The following is a 15,130-nucleotide window of genomic DNA, read 5'->3' as shown; positions in this document are numbered from 1 at the left end:
AGACTCAATATTTGGCTCGTTCTTGCATAGTAGAGCACGTTCACACATTCAAGCACGTTACTTCAAATCTTTTGAAAAACTAAAAGACGTAAATTCCATTTGTATGTATGCTGAATAAAAGGCACCGGTTGTACTGAATGTCAGCTTGCTTATTTTGCTCAAGAAAAGGATTTATTACTTCCAAATGTCATGAAATATAGAAACGATGCTTCTAACCACAGGTCGAGAGCTGTCGTTCAAACCACCAAACTTTGCGATGCTGTTTCCGAATGTTCCTTGGAACGATGGTTTCGGGAAACACCGACTCGTTGAACTATGCTGATAACGACGGAACTTGCGACCATGGTTGGCTAACGATGCTTTCGGGAAACGCACCCCTGTTTAGTTCCTGTCTCTATGAAGCCCCTCCTTGCGCAATGCGCTCTGATTGGTCGGCTGGACCAGTGTGTTGTGATTGGTCAACCGCTTCAAACGTGATTGGGAAACTTTTTTTAATTTTTTTTTTTTTTTTATTAATGTAATAAGATGACGTGTTGACATGCCAAGGGACTACAGATGAAAATGAGCTTTTCTGCTAACTCTGGCGCATTTAAATTTTGAGTGTAAACAAAAAATGTTAATTGATGTGCATTGTCCCTTAAAAAACAAACAAAAAAGCAAACAAACAGGAACAGGATACAAAAAGATAGCAGAGATGGTATCTTCTCTTAACTTTCTCCACCATTCTTTTGACTTATGTATTACATACATGCAGTCCAACGTGACACTCAACAAAACTAGCCAGTTCAGATATTTAATGTGTTCTAGCTCAAGCACACCTGGTGCAGCTAATGAAGCCCTTGATTAGTTGCATCAGGTGTGTTTGAGACAACACCTGTTTTGCAGGGATTCAATCCAGGGGGTTGAATCATTTTAAGACAGCAGAAATTGCATTTTCAGTTGAATTTGGGGAAACCGCTTGAAACATTAGTTGTGTTGAGTTGTTTCAATTCCCTTGGTTTGATTTCACCACATACAGCTGTACAATTTGCCAATAACACTGATTTACAACAATTTTGATTACAGCTGTAAAACAGGACGGGATGTCACAAGATGAGACCCTAAAAAGGACCGAATGCTGAAGCCAGACCAAAAGAACCAAGAGACGTGAACTTACCCTAACTGAAAAAGAAACAACTTACATGTAAACTAACCTATTAAATACACTTCAATGCACATCTGACAAAAGAAATGGAGTATAAACAGGCCTTTAATCAACATTGAAAACTGCTTTTAATATCCAGAGTCTAGTGGCCACACCTGAGAGAACCTGATCTCCCTCAAATCTTAAAAGCAAGAGGGGAGCAGAAAGTAGTAATTGGTTCGATGACCTCAGGGAGCTGGAGGTAGATAGACTTAGATAAGAGAGGCGATTGCTAATATACTGTGGAGCAAGCCCATGCAGGGCCTTAAAAATGAATAGCATTGTAAAATCAATTCAAAAATGTACTGGTAGCAAGTGCAATGAGGCCAGTAAAAGAGTGATGTGGTCTCTTAGTATCAAGCAATTAAAATCAAAGTATAGCTGCCACATATCGAACCACTGGAGTTGGAAGAAGGTCAGATATATACCGTTCAAAAGATTTTGATTTGTTTTTCAGCAAGGACACATTCAATGGATAAAAATGACAGTAAAGACATTTAAAGCGTTTCAGATTATTCTATTTCAAATAAACTGTTTTTTGAACCTTCTGTTCATCAAAGAATCCTAAAAAAATTTTTTTATCTGTTTCCACAAAAACTGATTTCAAATCGTATATATTCGAATGATTTCTGAAGGACCATGCGACACTGAAGACTGGAGCAGTAAATTATTACATTTTGAAATATATTATTATTATGAACATAAGAGACTTCTTCAAAAACCTTTTAAACAGGAGTTTTAAAAGACATTTAATGGAGAAGTATTGAATGCATCCATAACTGTCAGAAAATCCTTCTGTGAGAGAACAGCAAAACAACCAAATCTGAATAAAATGTCTCTTAATGTTAAAATTCAAAAAATGAGGTTCAAATATTGCTGTTATGGGACTTTTAGTTGATTACCAGCAGTAAAAGAGCAAAAAATATTCATCTCAGTTTTATTTTCATTAAGCTGACAGAAATGAATCATCATCAGTCGATCACAGGGAATTCTAGACATCCCACCCTTATCAAAGAGCTCTTCAAAGAATTTAATTAAAAATGAGAGCATGTAGAGCAAATGCAACGGCAAGCCCTTGAAAAGCACAATAGAAAAACAGAACACGACAACAAGCAACACAGAAAGTAAGCAGAAGTTAAAAAAAGATTATATTTTTTGTCCATACGAAGAAACAACATTGGATACCAGTGACTTTCATTTAGAGCCAGATCGATATATCGGCAGACCGATATTATCGGCCGATATTAGGCATTTTCCAAACTATCGGTATCGGCAGTTATAATGGCCGATAAATGAATATTTCAAAAATAAAATAAAAACGGACGAAACGCGCTTGAACCATGCCATGAGTGTTGGAGATGTATAGTTTGTCCACCAGAGGGCACTCTAGTCTACACCGTCCCTGTTGGCAACACTCGTTGAGTTGGTCACAATACATACATCGTTTGAATAACAATTAAAAGAACATCCGCATCAGTTCTCTTAACTCAAATAAGCATGACAAAATTTGTGACTATCATGTCCACTTTTGCTGCTGTTAAATAAGCCGAAAGTGAAGTGGAATTAGCTAGTAATAGTTATGTTACGTTGTTACAGTGTAGTTGACTGACTGTCCTTTTAACTTGACAATGTGACTGAAGTATTTTACAGTTATAGAAATGAAACGTATCATCTCTCCATGTCCTCTTATATTGAAAATGTATGTTTTACAATTTGCAGTCTGACGTTATCCATTGCTAAATTATGGCTTATCATAGACTAGTTAACCATAAAGCTAGCATCAGTCTGTTCTGTTATGACAATAAAAGAAACAAGTTTCTTTTTAAAATGCATTTGAATTATTTTTAGGCAAAACTCATAAATAACTACAATGAACTAATGTTAGGGAAATCTGTTAATGTTTTATTGCGCGTTTCTCAAATAAACATTTTTTTTTTTAAATATCGGCCGATATATCGGATTTTAAAACCAACAAATATTTGTATCAGTATCGGCCTTCAAAATCCTTTACCGGTCGGGCTCTACTTTCATTGTACGTAGAAAAACAAAACAAAACACTGAGACATTCCTCAAAATAGCTTACTTTAAATTCCACAAAATGTAGTAAGTTCATACAGGTTTGGAACAACATGAGGGTAAGAAAATTATGAACATTTTTTAATTATTATTATTTTTTCTGGGGTGAAATATTATTATTTTCAGTTTTAGTAATATGAAGTTCAAATGTTTAGCTTTGACAGCATTATTAAAGGAATAGTTCACTTGAACAATGAAAATGTTCATTTTTAGAGATTTGAAACAACTTGAGGGCGAGTAAACGATGACAGAATTTCCATTTTCAAGGTTTCGAATTAGTTGAAACAATGAAAAAAGACAAATCAGCTCAGTGACTCGATGAAGAGGTGACCATGCACACAGAAGAACGGACATCTAAATTTAATCTAAAATAACAGATAATCAGGAAAATCGCTCTTGACTGGCTACCAAAGAAATGCCAGGGCCAATAACGCAACGAGACATGCTCATCACAGCAGGGGGCTGATGGAGGAGGGGTGGGAGGGCAAATTCTTATTCTTTTCATCCATCTCATTCAACCTAAACCAAGCAAGACTGTCACAAGTTATCCATCTCATGCAGCGGGCGAAGAACGCCAAAGAGCCCTGGGCTTTGAAGTTCATTCCAACAGTTGCTGCAATCCTCTCCAACCATCTGACTAACACCCTGTTTCTCTCGCTTTCTTTTTTTTCCTCAAGCTGTTTTCCGTAGCATAAACACTTCTCGGGAAGCTTCTATAATACGAAGACAGTGCGTTCCCAGCTCAAGCTAAATAAAAATGAAAGGTATGCTTGATTTTAGGAGAAACTGAGGGGCTACATTGAGCAGTGACAAACTGGTGAAAACCTGTGAAGGATCTGGAAACGTTCTCCACCTGAATTGAGGATTATGCCCTCAGATCTGAGTGCATTCCCCAAGAGCTGCTTTACTAATGCATTTCACGTTTTTGGCATCAAACGCAGTGTTGTAGTACTCGAGACTCGGACTCGTCTCGGACTCGGTCTCGAGACTATATTTTAATGGTCTTGGTCTTGTCATGGACTCGTGTCCATTTGGACTCGGAATTGACTCGTACATTTTTTTTTTTAGGACTCGGAATTATTCCCGAGTCCACTCGAGTTCAATTAAAAATATTTTTCATGATTATTAATGTATGTTCATAAAATATTTCTTTAAATTGATTGAAACGCCCAGTGATTGGTGATTTTCTAGTGCGCAACCGCGCATGACAAATTGTAATAAAATTACTTTTAACACCACCTACTATGTGGCCTTTTTACCCTAAACTGATCATATTTTTTAAACTCTAAGTAAATTCAGTAAAAAAAAAAAAAAAGTATTTCTCTAAATAAATAAAAGTAAATTAGGTAATCAATCCTCACTGGTCTCGGTCTCGACTCAGACTCGACCGTCTCTGGTCTCGGACTCGACTCGGACTCGACTCTCTATGGACTCGGTCTCGACTCGGACTCGACCGTCTCTGGTCTCGGACTCGACTCGGACTCGACTCTCTATGGACTCGGTCTCGACTCGGACTCGACCGTCTCTGGTCTCGGACTCGACTCGGACTCGACTCTCTATGGACTCGGTCTCGACTCGGACTCGACCGTCTCTGGTCTCGGACTCGACTCGGACTCGACTCTCTATGGTCTCGGTGTCAACTCGGACTCGAGTGAGGTGGTCTCGACTACAACACTGATCAAACGTAATGGTTTGCGGTGACCGCTGGTTTATATCGCTGTCTTGTGCGCCTGGAAAGGCCGACGTTATTCATAAGTAACCAACAAAACTGTGCCTAAACTGATCCAGGGCTTCTTTTGAAAGACAGCTTTTATTTGAGACTTGACTGATGATGATGATGATGATTTCTGGACCCCATTCTCCCCGACCCAGACACATATCAAGGTTAGACCCCTTGAGGGCCAGATCAAGTCCAAGAAAAGACCCAGAACAATGCCTGTCAGTTCAAGACACTGCATGCACACTGGAAAACCTAATTAGTATTGACTGTGTAACTCCAAACCACTATATACTTTTAGTGGTTAAAAAAACAATACAAAACTGCATGCATTTTACAGGAGAACGTTGTTTTGGTTGTGCTTCGGCTCTGTGTGACTGTGTCATAGACTGTAAAAAAAAGATGGACGACGCCCGTTCGCTCTTTTCCATCAGAGAACTGAAGCCGCCAATGGCGCTGACATCTTGGAACTTGAGTCTGCGCACTTGTGTTTTCGGGACCAGACATGCACAGTCGTGAGCAAGAAGTAAAGCTGCGAAATCAAGGCCCTGCCCTCATTCTCGCTGAATCAAAACGCAAGCACACGCCCCGCACTTTCATTATGTGTCCTCTGTCTGCTCCATTCTTCTCCAATGATGTCCGCTGATTGCAGTACCTCGTTAAAATAAGGTAAATACAACTACTAACCACACAGTCAACATTATTAAAAAAAAGTCTGCTGGAGCTTCAGTGATTACTTCGCACAGAGAACCTGTCAATCACAGCTGTCAATCATGATGTCACAGCATTGTTTTATAGCATCACATAACAAACTAAAAACAAACTTATTTTAAAAACAAACACTTGAAATTACATTAGTGTGATAGAAACTGCAGTAAATGACAGAAACTATCTTTGGAAAAAGGATATGTGAAGTGTAATTTAATTGTACCACCATAGATATCTATATAAAGGCTAGATGTCTTACGGTGGAGCATTTATCGTCATCACCGGCGGCCATCTTGTCACAGACAGGCTTTCTGGCGGGCTCTGTGGTATCTGATGTGAGAAATACTCTTATCTCGTTGAAATCTTGATGGATTTACAAACGGTTTGGTTACTTACAAACGTTATTAACGTGGCTATAATTCCGGATGATTATTTATTCATACATTTATTATTCATAAGCATGCAGTATCATAACTACATCTCTGCCGTTTATAACAAACCAGACCGTTTGAAAATCGGTAGAAAATTGAGCAAGTTACGGTGATTTAAAAAGTACATGCACCATTAAAACAATGCTATCAGTGAGCGAGCTGCCTGTGACAAGATGGCCGCCAGGTGCTGACGTCGACCTCCATTGGCCAGCAGCGCGGACGAGATATCTAGCCTTTATATAGATATCTATGGGTCTCACGTCTCGTTAAATAACATGGGGAGGCGGGGTTTATGACCTATACTAGGACCGGCCACAGGGGGCAATCGAGACGTTTTGGCTTCACTTTTGAGGGCTTGTGCGGCACGCTTGGACTGTGTGGATGAATTATCTTCTGCTCATAAAACATTCACTACTAGACTTGAGAGATATATCCACTTTAGATGGAAAAGCTGACTCGCTGAAGACGTTACTGTAACTATAATCATTAATGGACACAGTTCTTCCTTGAAAATAAAATCCAGCTTAGCACTACAACAACCATAAGCTAACAACCCTTCATAATAGATAATGTTTTATAATGAACTCTGTTAGAGAGATACATGTGGCAGTTTATCTGTTCAATAAAATACCTTCCTCACCTGTTGAGATCTCCAAACACACTTTTAAACATTTCAAATCCCTCAGTTCTTGCCATCTCTAAAAAGCCAAGCTAATGTTGGTTCTTGTTTTATTACGAGCTCTGTCACAGCCGGCAGACTCTCTTCTGTTCTGAGTTTTTCTAAAACGGGTGATTCCCATTGATTCGAGATGTCAACCTTTCTGAAACTAACCTCACCATCCCGTGACGAAGTAGCCGGAGTAAACTTCTCTCTATTTACGGATATGACGAGACATGCACGGGCGAGTGACGGATTACGCAATTTCTCATGCAAACCATTCCGACAGGTCTAAAATATAAACACTTATAATAGGCTTACCACAGTGAATCAGGGGAAGACACAAACACGTTTTGGAGAAAGGATTGATGATGTATTGTCTCATTATTTAAATTGTATACATTATGAAAAAAAAACACAGTGCAACTTTAACATCTACTTTTACTATCCAAAAGCTATTTAAACAGTCAACATTTTCAAAAAATATATAACTGTCAAAAAATAAACTATAAAGTCCTCAAAATTTAAAATGACAAAAAATGTGATAAATAAATAAATAAATAAATAGGAATAAAATAGTGTGAGATATAATGATTCTGAAAAATTAGGTTGACCAGCGGTCTTCACAATGAGTAAACTTTAAAATTTCAGTAAAGTGGTTGAAAGCAGGGTTATCATTTACTAAAATTAAACTTGAAATAAAATAAACATTGACTGATATAAAATTAAATAAAAATATTTTAGCTAGTTTCCAAGGCAATGTTTCTCATTTTTATTTAGTTTGATTTACTGAATACTGAAATAACTAAACTATTTTTTAAATTATATGTACACACACACACAAAAATTACAAAGAAACTAAAATTGAAAAAAAAAAAACCCTGCTTCTATACTTATATACTTTCTCTCTCTCTCTCTCTCTCTCTCTCTATATATATATATATATATATATATATATATATATATATATAAACTAAAAAAATACAAATAAAATCTATAAGTATATCATGGATACTAAAACACTAGTTGCAAGTAAAATTAAATTCAGAAATGCAATTAAAATATTATTAAATCACAAATGAACCTTAAAAGTTACATGTTAGGGTTAAGACGTAAAGACATTCACTGTATAAACTTTATTGGTCGCAATTTTCTTAATTTATTATAAAGTATACAAAAATATAAAGTCGCTTCAGAAGAGAGCAGGGCACAAGAACACTAATCATAAACAAGAAATGATTCACTAACTAAACAACATTAACTACATTATACAGAACTAAAAACCTTACTGATTGCACATTACAACAATATACACGTCCCCAGAAGTCTCCATGCTTTGATGTAAAAGCAAGGGCTAATTGATATTCCTCCCAGCTGCAATGCTCAACTGGAGATGTGCAATACACGCTCAATAGTGATTAGCCTTAATAGCCTTAATAAGGTTTGATCATGCAATATTTCTCTTGTTGCCAGACAGAACCGCTACATTAGTGTGGCCAATTGGATCAAAGCATTGTATACGGGATTCAATGAAAGTGTTTCTAAGATGGTTTATAAATGTGCAAAGACGGCATCTAAAATACATCATGTAATACATCGGTCCTAATTTATCTTTAGGATTTGTAAAGCAATTCCCCAGACAAGCCACTCCCTAACAAACCCCCACTAACCAGGAGTAGCGGATCTCTCCCTCCCTTGAGAAGATTTTTAACCCTTCGAGATTGGACACCACGGCAGTTGTTCTAACCTCTAATTGGAGATTAACCCCTCAACATCCCTCCCTGAAAGATGACAGGGGAGAGACATGGCCCTCTGAAACAAGCACAACCTCTGACCCACACAACAAGCCAATTAACAGACTTAATGTGTGGAGATAGAAGAAAGAGTGGAAACAAGAGAAGACAGAAGTGTACAGAGATTGGCTCTCGAGGAGAGAGCAGGAGAGTAATTAATGATTTATAGGACAGAAAGAATTTTTTTCATATTTTGAAAAGAGTCTCTTATGCTCAACAAGGCTGTATTTATTTATTTTTTGGGGGTGTGACAGCAAAACTATGAAATATTATTTCAATTTAAAATAATAGTTTCCCATTTGAATATATTTTAAATGTAATTAAGTCCAGTGGTGAAAAGCTGAATTTTCAGCATTATTACTCACATGATCCTTCAGAAATCATTCCAATATGCTAATTTGATGCTCAAGAAACATTTCTCATTATTAACAATATTGAAACCGGTTGTGGATGCTTTTTTCAAGATTTATGAATGGCCAGAAAGATCGAAAGAACAGCATTGATTCGAAATAGTACTTTTTTATAGTACTGCTATGTTTAAATGTTTGACAATTTAAAGTATACCTTAATGCTATATATATATATATATGTATGTGTGAATGTGTATGTATGTATGCATGCATGCTTGCATATGCAATTAAAAGTTTAGCCATTTTGGTGTGTGTGTGTATATATATAAGTAAATTAAAAGTTTAGCCATTTTGGTGTTTAGGTATATACCAAAACACCAAAATGGCTAAACTTTTAATTGTCTTAACCAAAAAATATTGGTCAGAAATTTAGCTAAATTTAAGGAAAATGTAGCTAAATTTATCTAAAGTCTCAGAAACATAAAAGAAACTATGAAATATTGTCAGAATATGGAAGTTGTGTGTGGAGTGATGAATCACAATAAAATACGAATTGCATGGTGATGCTCCAGAACGATGTCTTCAAAAATCTGCTTAGAAATATAATAATAAATGCATCTCTGCCACAGTGAAGCATGGAGGATGTGTGTCATTGTGTGGGGAGCTGCTGGTATTGGTGAGCTACTTCATTGTGAAAAGCCATTATAGGCATATTTTCCAGAACCTCATTTTTTTTTAACTAAATGAACACAAAGAAGAAATACTATTTACATTTATATGCACCCATTTCACAATAAATAGCAATATTCTATTTAACTCAAATATATTTGGATATATGAAATGCCACATTGGGATTTCAATGGACATTTTTGAGTGATGACACAAATGAATCATTGAATCAGTTCATTGAAATGACCAGTTTGAACTGATTCGTTGAAATTATTTTCACTCACTGTTTGTGTTATTGAAATTTAAATAAGATAATCCAATAAAACATGTCTTAACACTCATCCTTGCATACTGTGAGACAAGGAAAGGCTGTAAAACTAGTCTAATTCCAGTAAACCCAATGGTCAAATAAAAAAAGACATATAACATAAAATCAACTCAATCATTTCTATCACCAGCGGAAATCACTGTACTGTGGGCATTCAATAAATCCCCAGCCCTAATCGGAAAGCAGTAGAGAGCGAATCTCAGCATCCAGCCAAGGCCTCTAATAAGGGCATTTATCCTGTGACAGATGATGCATAGTCCGCCTGGAATATCTTCCTGTTAGTGTGATTACAACAGTCCTGCACACCCTCTCTTAGGTCACACGCTTTCCATGCTCTTGGCTACCAGTCGTTCTGGTCTCAATGAATTTGTGTCCATGAAAGCCCTAAGGCGTTCTGTAATGAATATAAGTGTGAAGTACAGGTCTACTGTGCCATGATATACACCTTCATTTAGCATTTAGCTAAAGTAATTACTGCTTCAGTTTCTAAGGCTGCGCATGTTGCCTAGTAACACTGGCATCTGGATAATGGATAGAAATGAAAGCTTTACTATGAGTGGATTTTTTTTCTTCAAACTGAGTTCTTTTTCTAAAAAAATATGTCACTCAAGGAACAATGTGGTTCTCTTAATGTGTAAAGGACTGTGGTTTTCATTATATCAGCTAAAGTACAGCCTCTATGTTTTGTGAAAATCCTTTATTGTCCTAAACGCCAAATGGAGGCCAATCAATTGCATTGTAAAAAGATGAACAGTTTTGCACAATACTTTCTGAAAAATCTCTGTAGTAGACAATAGCTAGTTTGTCTAATTTGTTTCCATAACTCATTTTGTGTTTCCTTCAATTTTTTTGCAAATCTTTTCATAATGTATATTACCATGCTGTGAATTCACTTTAAATCTGTTGACCGCATCACATGTGCATATCAGCTCGCCAAATGATTTCAGTTATTTCAAAAGGTCTTTACAGCCTACAACAGCAAAAGAACCAAAACCCAAAAACGACCAAGCAAATAAATATAGTAAACAATAGGATAAAAACAACAAATTATTTCAAAGATTTTTCCTAAAAATGACACTTTATTATATGGAAATCACATACTCTCTTTCTCCTGCTCTCTGTCCACTCAAACACGCACAAAAACGGATTGTCAGCGCTGCTATGACGATTTTATCAGTACAATAGTTTAGCTACTTAAAAACTACATGACATTTCTCACTAGTGAGGAAATGACATCACAGTTCTTGAAGTAGATAAACTTAAAAGTTTTGCTAGTAGTCGAGACTAGAGACGCTGCTGCCAAACACTGACAGATGCACAGACTCAGGTAATTCACACACGCCTAACCTTTCTCTCTCCCTCTCGCTCTCTCATAACTGCTTTAGTCTGCTATCAATGGCTCCATTCCTAGCTCTTAAATGATGTTTTGGAATTGACAACGGAGGTTTGAGATGAGATGTGTAAGAAATTAGTCCTACACACAAGAGTGATTTAAGGACAAAAACCTGACAAATGTCTTAAAATACATCATCTGATTCTGAACAATGTTTTGAGGTGTGGTAACCATCATAACCGTCGTAAATCATTCCTCACTTAATTTATTTAAGGTAATCTATAAATGTATCATCTTGACTTAAAAATGTGTTAAATGCTTTGCTCATGAACAGTGGTGATTGAATATGAATCCCTCAACCTTTTGGTTACTTCTTTGGCTACCTAGTAGTTTTAAAGGGATAGTTCACACATTTTAGATATGTTTTAGCTTACCTCAAGGGCATCCAAGATGTAGGTGTCTTTGTTTCTGCAGTATTTTCAATTTTGATATTTTTAGGTCAAACCGTTCTTGTCTGTCTGTCATATAATGGAGGTCTATGGTCACCACCTCAAAGAGCATACACAGAGAAGTCCAAATTAAACATGATTTAATGACTCGTAAATGTAAGTACACATTGACGGCCTAAGACACGAAACGAGCGGTTTGTGTGAGAAAACGAACAGTATTTATATCATTTTAACCTCTTGTAACCACAGCCACATCCAAGTAATTTCAGAAGTGTTATCCTTCACTGTGAAGATCTAAACATATTTAGATATACAGGAAATTGCAATGGAAGATGATTTCTATATATATATCAACAGACAACATTGATCTTTTTTTCGCAACCACGCAAGAGATCACTTCCAGCGCTTTCCAGTGCTTATGCAGAACGAAGCACCCGTGCCTTCAGATCACTTGGATGTGGCTGTGATTACAAGAGGTAAAAACGATATAAATACTGTTCGTTTTCTCACACAAACCGCTCGTTTCGTGTCTTAGGCCATCAATGTGTTACATTTACGAGTCATTAAATCATGTTTAATTTGGACTTCTCTGTGCATGCTCTTTGAGGTGGTGACCATAGACCTCCATTGTATGACTGACAGACACGAACGGTTTGACCTAAAAATATAAAAATTGAAACTACGTACAGTGGAAACAAAGACACCTACATCTTGGATGCACTTGAGGCAAGCTAAAGAATCAAAAAATTAATTTCAAAGTGAACTATCCCTTTAGCTCCTAGGACCTCCTGCTAAATAATACAGAACTGCAATACAGCAGAATCACAAAACTAAACGTTGAGACGCAGACTTTACCTTAGCGGGATCGGCCTCGGCGATGGCAGCAGCTGTGTCCAACGCTAACCTGCAGACATCCCCGTGACTGCTGACGATAACATGGGAGACCAGAAGACAAACCGTATCTGGGACGTGTTCACAGACAGGGAGAGAAGACTGCAGGGAGTAAAGCCATTCCACAGAAGACATGGAGTCTAGGGAAATTCGCTTCAGGACGCTGGTGGACACTTGAAGCTCGCTGTACCAAGTGCTAAGAGGCAAACTCAGCTGAGTGGAGTCCTGTAGAGGCAAGCGCAAAGTCCAGTATCAGACAATACTTTCTTCTAAATGGGTGCATAATAATTTGTGCTACCTCTTTCCAATCGGAGGGTTCTCTTTGGACCATTTGCAACAGAGAATTGGCCAGTTTAAGGTTCTTCAAGTGCGTTTGCGTGTCTGTCAGGGCTTCCATGAGGCTGGAGCAGGACAGCACCTGTAACAAGGGCATTACCAGCAAAGATGCACCAAAGGGAGGCGGCACCTCAGGTGGGACAATCTTCACAGCTAGCAGAGAGATAAAAGAGGTTGTAGTTAACAACTCTAACTTAATGAACACAAAAACTCATTTTAAAATAGATTTTTACATTTTGTGAGTGGTGCTTGCCTGTGCAAACGTCACGCTAGGGTGATGTAGGTGGCTGGCAAGAGGTTGCTATGGTGTTCTAAGTGGTTGCTATGGTGTTCTAGGTGGTTAGGCATTGCTGGGGTCTTGCTTACTGGCCCAAGTCAAAAAAGGACATTCCCAAATCTCTATAATGCTCTGGAAGATAGATATTAGTGTTACAAGCAAGGGGTGGGGCCGAGAGCAGTGGGATTGGAGCGAGAAGGATAAAAACGACAGTGCGGGATGAGAGAGGACGAGGCCTGCACTTTATATTGTGTTTTATTGATGTTTGTGAGGCAAAAATGCTGCCGCTTTACTTTAGTTTTGTTGTTTGTTTATTTTTTGATTAAATTTAAGTTTCTCTGAGCCTTTAACATTGCTACATATAGGTGTCTCTTTCAATTAAATTTTCGGTGGGATTTTTTGACATGTCGAGAAATGCTGTTTTCTGCACTGCAAAATGATTAGGACTTAAATTAATACGGTAAAATCAACGCCATTGTTCCAATTTGTACAGAAGTGCTGAGGAACCCAATGGAGCTGAAATTGCACACATTCTGTAAGCGATAGACGCATCACAACAGACTGGGCCTTCTGACCAATCAGAGCAGATTAGGCTCTTGGGAGGGAGGGGTTTAGAGACTGAATCTTCAAATGAACTGTTTCAGACACTGTGAGAGAAGAGGTCATTATGAAGAAAATGAATGTGTTTTTTGACCCATGTAAACCTATTGTAGGCGACATCCAAAAAAAGGTACCTTTAATATAGCATATTAGGGGCATTTTAAATCCCTAACCCCAAGTAAAATCCTTAATAACCACCACTAATGAATCATTCCCACTTTTTAAATGGAATTTATTCTAAAATAACAGCTTTTTAGTGAGCCTAAAGCTTCTTGTTGTTTTGTTTGTATATGTTGGAAACAGCTTGAAACTCAGTAAGACAAAATAACAAAACAACCCTTTCAATCTGCGCAAACTGTCATGTTCTGTGGAAATTAAGCTATCCATTCACGATGCGTTCAGATATCGAGAGGGCCTTTACCGAGCTCGAGGAGGGCAGTTTGCTGAGAGGTGGAGGCGCTTAGCAGTAGCAGGGAGATTCCCATGATCACTTGCTCAGGTGGGAGTTCCTACAGTTAGATAGGGCACAATCAGACAAACGGTTTGACACAGATGGAGCCTCTGAGGGAAAGCTGAATGCAAATCGCTTCGAGCTAGAAAACGCTGTGCAAACAAAACCATTATAAAGATGAGAGGAGAAGATTTGTTGAGATCACACTGAGAGTGCAACTGTTGCAACATAACAATTATAATAATGTTGCTCTTTTCTCTTATAAAATAATGCATTTTTGAATCTGCATTTGTAAATGAATGCAATTAGAGACAGCACTGATTTGAAGAGAGATTACCATTTCTCATTACACCACCAATGTAAAATAAGACTATAAAATTGAATGAGTGTATTCACCACTGCATGTGCAGGTATTATCTGATGGAGTGTGTGAAGCAGAGAAATCAGCTCTCCCCTCAGATGAACACTGAGCTGACAGGCACACAAGAGCTGAAGAGCCATCTGGGTCAGTTCCTTCCTCCAGAAGCCTGGATCCGTGAGCAGAGCCGCCGTCAGAGATTCGGCAAACGAGCTGAACTCCACCACTGCTGTTACACTGTCCACCTGATAGGGCACGGGATGAAGACACTGATTGAATATGGGGAATAATGTGTAAACTAAGTTTGAAAATGTTTAAAGGGATAGTTCACCCATTATTATTTATATTAAATATGAAAATAATATGAACTCAGTCACCCCATGTTAAATACAACCTATGCTACTGTTCAAATGTTTGAAGATTTTTTAAATCCCCAAGGCTGCAAAAACATGAATGTTGTTAAATATTATTACAGGTTTTCTATTTCAATATATTTCAAATGTAATTTATTCCTGTGATGAC

At 37.6% G+C, this 15,130-nt stretch overlaps 1 protein-coding gene across 1 annotated transcript in view; it reads right to left on the bottom strand.

Moving 5' to 3' along the window:
- Window positions 1-15,130, bottom strand: part of focad (focadhesin) — a 75,557-nt gene that overhangs the window by 38,100 nt on the left and 22,327 nt on the right. The window contains exons 8-11 of the mRNA XM_039658458.2: window positions 14,647-14,853; window positions 14,221-14,308; window positions 12,885-13,075; window positions 12,551-12,811 (exon numbers count right to left, since the gene is read on the bottom strand). Coding sequence (XP_039514392.2) covers window positions 12,551-12,811; window positions 12,885-13,075; window positions 14,221-14,308; window positions 14,647-14,853 — 747 coding nt within the window. The remainder of the gene's footprint in view (window positions 1-12,550; window positions 12,812-12,884; window positions 13,076-14,220; window positions 14,309-14,646; window positions 14,854-15,130) is intronic.

This window comes from Pimephales promelas, chromosome 1 (genome assembly GCF_988280905.1).
Source record: "Pimephales promelas chromosome 1, fPimPro1.hap1.1, whole genome shotgun sequence".
Lineage (NCBI taxonomy): Eukaryota > Metazoa > Chordata > Actinopteri > Cypriniformes > Leuciscidae > Pimephales > Pimephales promelas.
Note: the sequence above shows the minus strand (reverse complement) of the source record. Positions and strands in the feature narration are given on the sequence as shown.